Source organism: Anopheles gambiae, chromosome X (assembly GCF_943734735.2).
Source record: "Anopheles gambiae chromosome X, idAnoGambNW_F1_1, whole genome shotgun sequence".
NCBI classification, from domain to species: Eukaryota; Metazoa; Arthropoda; class Insecta; order Diptera; family Culicidae; genus Anopheles; species Anopheles gambiae.
In genome coordinates this window covers 12,145,691-12,159,543 of record NC_064600.1, presented here as the reverse complement: position 1 = coordinate 12,159,543, position 13,853 = coordinate 12,145,691, and the positions used below count along the sequence as shown (strand labels likewise).

General features: G+C 47.5%; 1 protein-coding gene across 1 annotated transcript; it reads right to left on the bottom strand.

Moving 5' to 3' along the window:
- Positions 1-1,531: 1,531 nt before the first annotated feature.
- Positions 1,532-10,803, bottom strand: LOC1272438 (uncharacterized). The gene is made up of 3 exons (XM_061663286.1): positions 10,286-10,803; positions 7,868-10,189; positions 1,532-4,069 (listed from the first exon to the last, which is right to left on the bottom strand). The coding sequence occupies exons 1-3, from the start codon at positions 10,418-10,420 to the stop codon at positions 2,486-2,488; spliced, it is 4,041 nt and encodes a 1,346-aa protein (XP_061519270.1). The 5' UTR covers positions 10,421-10,803; the 3' UTR covers positions 1,532-2,485.
- Between the last annotated feature and the right edge of the window lie 3,050 nt (positions 10,804-13,853).

The window sequence follows — 13,853 nt, the reverse complement described above, 5'->3', positions numbered from 1 at the left end:
TTTTTTTTTTGTGTATACTGTGTACTCCCAAGGCGCTCGTATACAGGAAAAGAGAAAAAAAAAGACTACAGGCGCTAGTAGTATAGAGGACGTCGTAGAAGAGAATCAGTGTGAGAGAGTGAGAGGATATTAAGAAAAATAGAGGAATGTGGAGTTGACATAATATATAATGGCATTATTAATCTATCCCGTAATGAACTATCTCTTATACGATCTAAAGCTTATCTAAAGCGACAACCGTACCCGAGGATGTTGATTTGTTTTTTTTCTATTTCTTTTTTCGAATCGTTTTCTATTATATAAAGAAAGGGCAACGCTTATTCTCTCGACGGTATTATGCAGTGTGTATGCAGATGGAAAGAGCGAGTCGTGGTGTGTACAGCAGGGAGGAAGCAAAATGTGAAGCACAGGAAAATTGTAAGCAATCGCAGCACGCCGCGACGTCCGTTGACGGTTAATTAGTTGGTTTTTAACGTATTTTTCCCGCTTTTTTGTCGGAATTTATTAAACAAAACACAAAACAAAAAAAGAAAGCGAGAAAAAAACACACTTTCACACCCATCCTTCGGCGTTACAAAACAAGAGAGCAAAACAAAAACAAAAAACAGAACTGAAATTATATTAAATAGGTGCAAATAAAGCGAACGACAGAAAAAAAGGAGTAACTTCCCCCTTTTTTTAAATCAAGCAGCTGTGAAAAATCAGTGAGCCGCCTCTCTATTTTGCAAAGAAAATGAAATCAACACGCGTGTAGTGCATTGGTGTAGTGCATTAAGCAAGCCACTCACGGCAAGTTGGTGCGACAAGCGACGAACCCTCCTTTGGCACGATAAAAGCAATTGCCACTAGCAGGCGTGCCCAGAAGTCGTGTGTGTGTGTGTGTGTGTGTGTGTGCCTTAAGGGTTGACTCCTCGGTCCTCCTCTCATGCTGACGCTTTCTTAGTATAAACTATAAAAATATTTTTTTTTGTTTTAAATTGCGAAAGATATTTAAACACCAACGTAACCCAAGGTATTTAAAGCACGTGGAATTCAATACCAGCCACATACACACCGACACACAGATTATTCTCGTTTGGTTCCTATTGAAATGTTAAGCTAATCTTAATAATAGCCAATACTTAAAAATACATCCGCACTTTTCCGTCTGAAAGCACACGTGCAACATTGTTCCGTACATCGAGGCAGCAGCAGTGTGTGTGTGTGTGTGTGTGAGCTCCATGTGCAAAAAACTGCCCAAAACACCAACAGGAATGGATTTAGACTGAGCAATCGGAACAATAGTGAGTGGTAAAGGGGAGAAAACATATTTTACAATTACAACAATTCGCTACAGACGAAGCAGCAGCAGCAACAGCAGCAGTGCAGCAAAGCGTCCATTGTTCCATTAATCGCTAACGATGTTGTGGGAAGTGTTTATACTTTAGTGTAAGAAGAAATATTAATAAAGTCATACAGACAAACAAACCGCCGGTACGTTTGCGAAGCAGCAGCCCGCACAGTATCAGAAAACACGTGAGAAGGTAATGAGTTGTTTTTTTAATTATTTTTTTTTATAGAGAAATTTATTAAGTACGTTTAAGTAAGAAACGGTAAAACAAAAACAAAAAAAAAACAAAAACACAAAAATGCACTCTGGCTGGTTGGCGTTTTATCGGTCTGAAAAACAAAGGCAAAATGCTACTAGCTTTCGTTTGTAATTGAGTGTTTGTTCTTTTGTATGTTTTCGTCCACCTTTAATTACCTACCGGTGGCCCTAAATAAATACGTAATGGGTGTACGGCGCACGTGCGCGCGTGCAAGTGGAAACTGTATGATACAATTAGAGGAAAGAAAGAACATAATCATACACCTAATGCACTAGAAACTATACACTGGTACTCTATCGGTTCTGGCATGCTGGAGCGCTTGTCACTGTAATGCCGCGTAAAATGTTAGCGCAAAACAAAAATCAACAATTCCTCCGCACACATTAAAACACACAAAATCGAACGAAATACTTCGAACACTCTGGCTAATAATTGCCCGACAAAAGGTCTATTAAACAAAAGGTCTATTAAACAAAGCGGTCTATTACTCTCCAATATAACACCACTTCCTCCCTGCTCTCCTTGCTCAGGACCTGCCTTTATATGCTACACACTCTACGCCGGAGTTGGCCGCGTGCGTGATTTAATGTCGAAAATATTGCGATAAAAGTGTTTCCCCCACCATCTCGCGCTTTTCAAGCGCGAAGAAGGAAACCGGTACACTTCGTGTCAAGGATGATGATACCTAGGCAGATCCCCACCCTTCCCCCCAATCAATGGTGGTGCGTAGGGGTGGTGGCTGTGTATAAACTGTTCAAAAAATCAAATTTAAAACTATTCACTTTTAGCTAAAATAGGTCGCGCTCGCTCGCTGACTGTCTTTCATTCCTGCCCATGCCGCGGGCTAGTTGCGCTTCCATTTGCCGCGCATCCTCTCCCCCCCCCCCCCATCACACTCAGTCGTCCTCGACCGCCTCCAGCGCGTCCAGCTCACGGTCCCATTCCAGGCTGACTTCGTACGGCAGCGCGGTGGACTGGGCGCACGGTTCGCCGGTATCGATGAGCGCCGGGTCGATCGACACGACGCCGGCAGGCGATACCGTGCAGGCGGCACCGCCGTACAGCTGGTTCAGCTGCATCACAAGCACGGCCTGCCCGAACGCGTTCGGCGCGGTGCGGTTGAGCACGAGCGCCTCGAGCACGGGACTGTCGCGCGCAAACCCGAGATAGTGCAGCAGCCCGAGCAGCTCGGACCGGTAGCGGAACGGTGCGGTGCCGCTCGTCTCGTGGTGCCAGTGCCGCGACACCATCTCCCGGACGCGCTGCAGTGTGGCCGTGCGCTGGCTCGCTCGGGCTGTCTCGTCCCGCTGCACGTGGCGGCACAGCGTGACGTAGCGCTGCACGCAGGCCAGCACCGTCCGGCACAGGCCGTGGCGAAAGTTGACACTGCCGCGCGTACTGAACAGCTCGTGCACGAGCGGGTCGAGCAGGGCCGGCAGCTCGGTGGCGTAGTCGTGCAGCTGGGCGAAGCAGCGGGCGGCCAGCTTGCGCACCAGATCGTGCTCGTGGCCCAACAGCTGCCACAGAATCGCGCGCAGCTTGCCCACCATTTCGAGGTGGGGCGGGCAAGGGGTTGCGCTGGATGGTGCGACCGGCTCCGGGTGGTGATGCTGGCCGTACCCGCGGTACTCCAGCTTGGACAGGAACTGGAGCACCAGCAGCTGGAACGGTATGGTCGGGCAGTGGTCGGGCTGCGTTCGCCGCTTGCTGCGTCGGTACCCGTTTGTCGGCGCCGGCAGCATCCCGTCTAGCTGGCGGATCATGTAGCGGATGGTGCGGGTCGCCTTGCAGGCCACCTCCTCGAACGCGGTGTAGGCCGGCGGCCAGTCGGCGCCCGGATCGCACTGCTGCTGGCCCTGCCCGGTCAGCTTCTGGGCGCAGGACGCGTACAGCTGCAGGGCCGCATTGCGCACGCACCATCGCGGCACGCGGATGTGGCTGAGCGCCACGATCAGCAGCTCGTCCAGGTGGGGCAGGATCGACTCGTTCAGGGCGGTTTCGCGTGCGATCAGATTGAGCTGGTGCAGCCACAGCACCTCCACCGTGACGCGCTGGCCGCCCCGCTCGTGGTAGAGCGCACACTCGCCGAGCTTCAGCTTGTGGTGGAGCAGGTCGCGCAGCAGCGAACCCTCCCGCAGGTCGGTCGTATCGTGGCGCAGGAAGCAGTGCCGCATCCAGATCAGCCCCCGGTTCTCCCGGAAGTCGTCCGGGCTGGCCGGTGCGTAGTCGCGCCACCGGCAGTACACCTGCTTCACCGTCCGATGCAGGGTCGGGTCCTGCTCCTTCAGCTGCACCGCGTGCCGCACGACCCGGCTCAGGCTGAGCCCGGTCGCCTCGATTGCGCCCCGGTGGCAGCAGCTCACCATGATCGCGACCAACGATTCCAGCTCCTGGCGGAACACGTCCAGCTGCTCGCCGGCTGACCGGACCTGCCGGTCCATTATCCGGATTGCGTGCTGCTCGAAAAAGATGGCCAGCGCCTGCAGAAAACGCACACAAGAAAAGGGATATGTTTAGTTATAAGTTAGCTTTTGAACGAGTCAAGGGTATAAGTACAGGGGTTTACGATTGATTTTGGAAAAGCTAAATCGTTTTTTTTTTTGCTGTTGTACACACAACGGACACTCTAGCCTAGAAGTAATTGATTTCAACAGAATGGTCTAACTGTCAACACACCAAATTGTTGATTGATTGGTTGCTCTTAGTCTAGAGTTAATTGCTTGTATTTCAAATGACAAAAATCAATTATTCATTTACTTATTTACTTTTGACCTTAAGAGATCCAAAATCTCTTTGAACATTTAAACAACAACTTGTTTACTTGTTTGATGATTACGACCCGGCCGTATTGTCGAAATTAATCCCTAAAGGAATTTCCTCCAACGGTACATCCCGGGCTTACTCAGTTATCAGCTGTCGTTGATAAATCCCAACTCTTGTTGTTGTTCACATGTATAAAGAGGGTTTGGACAAGTGATGTGATCTCTGGAGCACACTCACGACTCTGATCCAACTCCGACTATTGTTAGTCCGATTCCGACTCCGGCAAAATGGGAACCACTAGTTCCGCTCGGAGTCGTTCAGAGTCGTCCGGAGTCGTCGGGAGTCATCCGAAGTCGTCCGGAGTATTTCGTCCGGAGTCATTAAGAGTCGTCAAGAGCCTATCGGAGTTGACCGTAATCGGAGTTGGTCGGAGTCAACTCGGCCCGTCCTGTGCAAGGTGCATGTGATCGGGTATTTCATTTCGTTGAGCTTGTTTTGTCTTTCACTTTGCGCGTGCACTTCGTAAAAAGGCCTTTGTTCCGAAGGCCGACTCCTGACGACTCCGGTGTCGGTTCCGAAATTATCGGAGTAGACTCCAGATGTTTGCCAACTTTACCCATCACTAGTTTAGACCTCTTTATGGTCTCTTTCATCTCTACTAAGTTGTTTAGGTAACTTATAACGTTCCAACCACAGGTGTATCAGACTAAACTGGCCTCAAGAAAGTGCTATTTCGAAACATGATTTGCGCACTGTCCAGTAAGCCTCAAAGTCAGACAATGGGTGAACATATGAGGAGACCGACTTTAGGGTGCCGCCCCTAAACAACTATTAAACCACATGCTACATGCCACCTTTGCGGTTACCTAACCAAAGAAGTCCCTACTAGGAACTTACTCAACACTTCGTTAATGGAACTACCAAGATTGAAGATTGAAACCTTCTTCGTAGGCGGATAAAGCATTAGCACACCCGTTGTTCTTGTCTTATAATTATCTCTACCAGGATTTTTTTTCTGTTTTTAGCTACCTTCACTGCCATAAAGAGGGTAAGCCTTACAAAACCAGAGGATGTGATCCAATGCATGATAACCTGCTTTACTCTTGCAGGTCTTTGTTGATGCCGGGTTTATGTGCAGTCGAGACATCATGCGAATGAATGCTCTACATACAGTGAGTCCTCCAAACATAAATGTCTTCCGAGAAATCATCGGTGTGCAGCGATCTTTGCCAGCGTGCCATGCAAAACTGTTTTCCGTGCTGGTGTATTCATGCGCAAGAATCGGTTTCTCACAAAGATCACCTTCTGTTACCAGTACTAAATAATATTCATATCAAACGAGATTTTGAACGGGTTGTTAAATACAGGGTTTACCGGTTTCGAATGTCAACGTTGTTATTCAGCGCGTGCAAGATAATAATCCACATCAATCTGATATTCCATTTCCATCAACGCATAATTTGTAATTTCTTCAGCACGATTTTCAACGGTCAACGGGCGATGAATTCCGGCTTCAAATCCCGGTGAAAAAACGATGGCAACAGACCGTTGAAGCGTTGAAAATCATGCTGCAGAAATTAAAAATTATGATGATGAAAAGGAAATATACGAGTGATGTGGAAAAATGTCTTGCGCGCGGCGAAAAACAATGTTTACATTCGAAAGTGTCTTGGAAAAACGTGTAATGATCCCGGCACTTGCAATGTTTTGTGTAGTGTTATGTTTCATTTCGTTGAGCTTCATTCATATGAATCAATCAGTGATGAGTGATTCGAATCTCGCGTCGAATCTTCAAAGATTCATGAAGCTCTAAATATTCACAAATCTTCAAAGATTCATGCATCTCTAAATATTCATGAATATCCAAGGATACAAGAATTTTCATATTCAATAATAAAAAGCTCCAGCTCTTTGAAAGTCTAGAGCAGAGATGTCGAACTGATAGCCCTCGAGTTCTTTTGGTTTGGCCTGCGACCGCTTGAGCCTAAAATTATTTATAGAGCATTTATGCTTCTATAGTACATGTCAGTCAATTCCGGACTCCTGAAATATGAATAAATTTATAACTCCGCAGGTTTCTATATGAATTATCAGACCATGCATCGTCATAAAACCTTGTCAGTTTTTTCTACTTTCGCTCTATGCATGTATGCATAAAAAAGATAAGAATTGCAAAAACTGTTTTAGTTCTAGAAGGAATATCAAACATAGTTATTTTGATGAAACTGAGCTTTTAATTCCGCACAATTTTAGCAAAATGATTTAAAAAGGTAAACTATGTTAAACCCTTTCCGATGATTAAATTTTGTTAGCAACAAATATTTTACGAACAATTCTTAACAGAAACAACTCACGATTTAGTATCAACCGCATTCAAAATCGTGAATGAGTAAGACAGTGTAGTATGTATGTAGTATGTAGTTTAGGAACATTACATTTTTTGTTAAGCCATCAATCAAGATACTTGGCAACCAATTAAGCAATTACTATAAGAAAAAGACTTGTGCAAAGTAACAAAATCACTCAGCCAATAGGAATTAAAAACGCAAGTTTTCACACTTTTTTGAAAATGTGAAAATGAAGATCTGAACTGGACTGAAGAGTCCTGTTGTAGTTTATGGACTTTAGACAGCATCAAAAATAGAAATTCGATATTTTAATTCCAGTACTTTAATATTTAGTACTTTAGTACTTTAATATTGATATTGATAATCAAAATGACACCAATATCAACTTTATTTTTCAAAATTTGCTTCTTTGTATTAGAACTGTGAAGTTCTAAGTTAGCTGCGATGAAACTTTGCAAATTTTGGAAATAGAGGCCAAAGGCCTATGACCAATCGAAAGTAATCTACTACAGCTATTTTTTCTTCTTTTTTACATCAAAGTTGTACTTTTGTAACGTAACTATCTTCCCAAAATGAAATGAAAAGATCTACTAACGGTCTGATTTTTGTATCAAATAATATCATGTAAAAACTAGGCTGTGGCCTGTGCCACTATGTTCAGCGGCATTTTGCCCTGCGGGGTCAAATGAATTGACATCGCTGGTGTAGAGATTTATGAATCCCTTGGGATTAATTAATCTTTCGAGATATAAAAATCTTTTGAGATTCATGAATGTTTCCAATCGAGATTCAGATTCATTGATTCATAGCAAAGATTCATTTAGATTCATGAATCTGAATCAAATTTATCCAACACTAGTTTTGGTTCAAGACTATGAAAATGATGTTAAATACGCCAAAGCCTATCCTTTCTATTGATGCTGAGCTAACGGTGCAGAATAGCCAAAATTGTCCATAAAAGTGCTTGATATAACGTCATGTTTTTGCTTTTGGATACGATCTCTAGCAAGGCTTCGAAATTTGTGATTACCCCGGAGATAGATAATGTTGCAACGGATAAGAAAGGTATTCGCTAGCGGACAAAAATCAATTGCTGCGATACGAATTCAATCGCCAAACCCCATTAAACCGCTGAGCAGCTAAATGAAGCAGCAACGAGCAACTTACGCGTAACGTTTTCCACAGCGCGACCTGGATCTTCCGCTTGGCGAGGGAAACCTGCAAGCAGTCGGACGATCCAGCCTCCTCAGCGTCATCGGCCACCGTGCGCGTCCGGCGCCACACGTCCGACTGGTTCAGCAGCCGCTCTAGGCACCGGTCGAGCTGCCGGAAGTTCGTCTGCACGATGCACTGGTCGGCGGGCGGCGTGGGACCGAGCGACCGCAGCATGAAGGCGCACACCGTGTCCAGGCAGCAGTGCGCATCGAGCAGATCGTCCCCGCTCAGCACGGAGGAACCGCCAGCCGGTCCCGCAAACCCGAAGCACACCTCGGTGCAGCGCTCGATCAGCCGGTGCAGCTGGCCGGACGGGTTATCCTCCTCCGCCGCTAGGACGGACGCGTAAAAGTCGCGCTCGTGGTCGTCCAGGGCGGCGGCAAGCCGCGCGAGCGTCACGTTCAGCAGCAGCCGCACCGTGGTGCGTACCTGGTCCGGGGCGTCCGGTGTCGCCGCCGCCGCCGAGTGCACCGTGGCCAGCTGGCTCTGGAGCCGCGGATCGTAGCAGAACGCGCCGGCCCGATTGTACAGCATGGTGAGCGTGATCGCGCGTATGTCGTCGAAGTCGCTGCGCAGCAGATGCTGCAGCCCGTACACCATGGAGCGGAAGGAAGCGCCGAGCTCGGGTAGTGGCAGTGTGGCGGGCAGGAGTGGACCGATCCAGCAAACCGCCCCGTCCGCGCGGATCTGCAGCACGTACGGGCTGGTGGCGGGAAACTCGAAGCACTGCTCGACGAAGGCGGCAAACAGCCGGAGCGCCGTCACGGTCGGCTGGTAGTCGAGCGGGGTCGAGCCGGCGGGCAGCAGGTAGCGATCGTACATGTCGTACGACATGAACTTGGCCAGGTGTGCTTGCGCGTCGAGCGGGAAGGTTCGGTGCTGCTCCTGCTGTGTGGTGGCGATATGTGTGAGCAGCCGCTGGCAGACGGTGACGCACGTGCGGCAGGTGGCCATCTGGCCGGGCGCTTCCATCGCGCACTGGACGTGGCGCGTCAGCGCGACCATGTGCTGGAGCGTGTCGATGCGGCCCGTCGCCCCGCAAGCGACCAGATAGTGGCCGAGCGAGCAGATCAGCATGTCGAGTGTGGCCGGCGCCAGCGGCTGCAGCGTTTCGGCGAGCGCACACAGCTGCACCAGCAGCGGTTGCAGCACGCCGCTCGACTGCACCTGCTGGCGGAAGAGGTACACCAGCAGGAACAGCTTCTCGTACCGGTTGGTGGAGAGGTACGGTGGCAGCGTGTCTCCGTCGGTCGGCCCGGGACGTTGCGCGAAAGTGATGAGGATTGCGTCCAGCGCCAGCCGTTCGTACACGGTGCGGTACGATTTCGGGGTGAAGAAGCTGAACCAATACTTGACCATCGTCTGCACGATCGCGGCCGGCTCGGCCAGGATTACGCGCGCGACCAGCCCGTACACGGTGTCGGCCATGTGCTGGTTCGTGTAGAGCAGCCGCACCAGCGTCTGTCCGCCCGCGTATAGATGCTTGTAGCGCAGCGAGAGTCGCAGCCCATCGCCGAGCTGCTGTTCCGTGAGCGGCAGCGCATCCCGCAGCTTCTCCCACCGGTAGCGTTCGAGCAGCAGTGCGAGCAAGTGAAACTTGTTCCGATCCAGCCACGACCAGCGGGCCCACTCGGGCCGCACGGTGCGGTGCGCGAACGTTTCGTCCCGCACGAGCAGCTTCAGCAGCGCCAGCATGTACTCGCGCGCCCCATGGTACGGCGACTCGAGGTTGGTGAGCGCCACGTGCCACAACCGTTCGGGCCGCTCGTGCCCGTACAGGCCGGGCGGGCCCACGTGCCGCGCGATCGCCAGCACGTTCTCGGACGCGGTGTTGAACCAGCGGGTGTAGCCGGCCGCCGGCGACAGGAACAGGGTCAGATTGCGCTCCGCCACCATGCCCGCCAGCCCCGGTACGGTTTGCAGCGGCGTGAGGAACCGCGAGTGCAGCATGCCGTACAGCGCGACACTGTTGTCGTCCGGGTCGGCGAGATCGTGCACGCCCCACATCGTGTAGAGCGGGGCGCCGTCGAGCAGATTCTGGCACCAGACGTTGTAGTACGATTTGGCCACGATCTTCCGCTGGCTGTGCGTTTTCCTCCCATCGAGCAGGTGGGCCAGCAGCCGCCGCGCCACGACCATGGGCGGCAGCTCGGGCGCAAACGTGTCGAGCGCCGCCGGATCGAGCGTCGCCGGTGGGCTCGGTTGCACATCGGCCAGGTCGATCGCGCCGTACCGTGCGGCGGCAGCCTTCCGGCCCACGGTGTTGCAGATTTCCTACAGAGCCGCACACGAAGAGAAAGCAAAAAAGAAACAACCATCAACCATGACTGTGTGTGTGGTGGTAAAGGATGCAGCACATGCCATACACACCTTGCAGATGAGCGCCAGCCGGGTGAATGGCAGCTTCTCGTCCCTTAACCGCTCAGCCCAGTCGATGCAAAGCTCGTAAAAGCGATCCGGCACCTCGTCGTCGGGCGGCATTCGGTGGCCGCTCGTGTCCACCATCCTGCCCTTGTGTTGATGGCCGATCAATGCCCCCAAAAAAAAAAACGCACGCACGTACACGCACTATGTGTTGCAACCCTCGCTATCAGACACTCGATCCCGCCACACGCGCTATTGTTTGGGCGGCCGGTGTTGTATTGTTTGTTTGTTTCGCCTTTCGTTGCACATGCAAAGGAGGTAAAAATAAATGAAAAAAACAAACACACACACGCACACACACAAAACAAACAAATGCTAGCCACCCTGCATTACACCGACCGAATGTTGATTGTTTTTCGCGTGTTCGTTCCGCGCTGATAACAGGTTGGATATGAGTCGGTCTGGCATAACCGGGACTGAGGGCGAACGAACAACACCAAAACGCACATTTTTCCCCCGCTAGCCCTGCATTGTCGGAGCGTTCGGTTTAGAGGGGCGAGTTCAGTTCTGGGCGGATCGGGTCGCGTCGAACGCAGGCGGGTCCGCTTAGGCAGTGCTCTGCCGTTTTTTTGTACCAATATACACGAAACAAAAGCAAATGAGGAAAATTAGAGTGAATTTAGTGATTTTACATCTACGTCTTCCATAGTGGTTAAACATCGCAATCGCTGTACAAATATGACTAACTTCCTGGGTAAACTGTGCCTGTGCTGAATTTCTACATTTAATTTTTACGTCAATTTCTACGCAGAACATATACTGCCGCAATTGCCACTGCATCAGACGAACCCAGAAAGCCTCAACAGAATTTTTTTAAACAAAAATCTTAGTGATAGATAGCTTTTTCGTTTATCGGTTTTGATATCATAAAAATTGGTAATAAAAAAAAATAAATAATTAGAAAAAACAGAGCAACCATACAAACAACTAGCCTTACAGACCGGAAAGCGATTCGAGATACCAACAGGCTTTTGAATTAAAATAGAATCCCTCCAATACAAAATTTAAAAAAATAAAAAGGTCTTGGACAAATGCAACTTAAAAAAGGAGGAATGAAGGAAAAAAAGTGGGAAAGAAGAAAAAAGAGACAACAAGAAAAACAAAATACCAAAAGAAAAACCAAAAAGTAAATAGGGAAAAGTATATCTGTGGTAACGATGTCAAATAAAATACGGTAAAAGAAAAGAGGAAAATAGATACAGATCTAAACTTCAATGAAAGCATGCACCTGATTATGACAGTAACGTCATACGGGGATTAAACTGGCCACACATCAAAAGAAGAAGAAGAAAAAAAGAAGAAGAAGAGCATCGAGCCCGGTTTTCAATGTCCGACGGCTCTGACTGACAACCCAAGCGCTTCAGATTAATCTTAGTCGACTGGAAAATTCAAATATCCATAGAAAAAAAGCTGAAAGCTCGATAGCTTGATTGGTTTGCTCAATAGATGGTGTATTACGACTCATCATTATATTGTTGTCCTTTTCTTGTAATGTGTTTCGACAAGATTTATCTTATCATGACCTATATAGCCTCCTAACTTTCCGAGCAAAAATCTATATGAATGGTCGTGTGGTCAGATATGGGGGTATCGGCACCAACGACCATCATTCAAATCTCAGTTGCTACAGTGCTGGTGTAGTATTTAAGCAATCGTATCGCCGTTATAGTTCTAGCGATGCATAACTTCAATGCGAAACCATACAACAGTACAGAGGGAATGAGAAAGCTCTCCAAGTGAGGAAGCTACACAGGTTGAGTATCCCATAAACAGATGGCGCCACCAGCTTTTTGCTATGTTTAGAATGCATTAGTCGTTTGCCGTCTGCTAAACGAAGTCTTTCTACATTGCACTTGGATTGAGAGCTTGAGTCGTTTAGACCCCGTTTAGTGGTCGTTTGAATTTGTGGCACTTGGGATTACATGTCATCGTGTCCACTGGTTATTGGAGCTACACGCAATGACGCCAAAACTCGCAGTAATCATTTGAGGAGATGGAACGGTTGCGTCTCATCGAGAATTTCTTAATCAACCTGAAGCGTAAGAATTAGGACAACAATTTTGTCTCGAAAACTGAGGAGGAATTTCTAGAAAAACACAGATAAAACTCAAAAATATGTCTACACGCATGTTTTCGTCCACCATGGCGAATGTAACGGATAACTGACTCTTTAATTTCTCGTAAGAACTACCTAGTTAGTTAGATATCACTTTAATCCAGGATCGTTCTGATTTCAGCATCAGTTACAAGACTGATATGGATTCGTAAACTGTTTCAGGACCAGTGTCGGGTCGGTATCTGTTCCTAGATCGATATTGGTTTAGTAACAATTTCAAGATCAGTATGATTTCCGCATCAGTTACAGGGGCAGAGCATGGGTTTGGGATCAGTTTCATGATTGGTATGGACTCAAAATCGTTTTAATATACGGTGTGAGTTTGAAAGCAATCTCATATCTGGCGTAGGCTTTGAATCAGTTTCAAAAAAATATGAGTTAATATCAGTATTAGTAACGAAATGAGATCAGTATCAGATCCATTACCAGCAAGGTTTCAATATTGGCATCTAGATAGGTTCAGTATATAAGTCCAAGACTGAAACTGGAACGGACGCATTTTTCAGGAATCAATATCGAATCAGTTTTATTTACTGTATTGGTGGCGATTTCGTGGCGAGTTTCATGAACTGTTCTAGTTTAGTATGAGTTTCTCTTTAAAGAAACCTGGAACTTATAGTCACTTGGAAATTGCATTGCTATTCCCTGTAATCGGGCAAAATAAACTAGAAACGCCGGGACAACAAGCGACAAGCCAAAGAGAATGCAAAGAGAAGATATTCGACTAAAAGTTAATAAAGAGCCTGCTACATTTGTTTTTACTGTACATACAGCTTCAATTTCCACATGGTTCAAACATGATATATGACCGAGGTTGCAGCAGTGGTATGCTTTATGTATTGCTCGGTACTACAGTTTTATAAGTTTCAGATTTGCAGATAATATTGTAAAGAAACAGACTTTTCTATGCCAACACAGGTACAATAGTTTTTTTTCGTATTGTTTCCCTCACATGATTTGCATACTTATGAGTATGATTGCCCTTATCATATCATTAACTTGTCAATCATGTGTCTGATGCGTTACGCGTTGCCATTCACCCATATATCACATATTCAAGCTCCGTTGGCTGCTCTTTATCTCATGCAGGTAGATGTTGAGATACTGTAGCGTATTTTTAGTTCATCTTCAGTTTTATAGCGAATGTTGCAAAACAATACACACTTAAAACAGTATTATCAAGACAATTTTGTGTGTTTCTGAATCATCATAACTTCGTCAATCTTCAATCGTCCATCAAAACATGATTTTTTTAAATTTCTTATACAAAGAATCACATGCAACCTCCACAGAAACAGTATTCGTTTGAACATTTCGAAAATCAATCCTGTTTGCTGTTACCGGTGTACACGGTGTACGGCATTCTTACGCTTCCAACGCCGCAGTGTAAACTCGCAA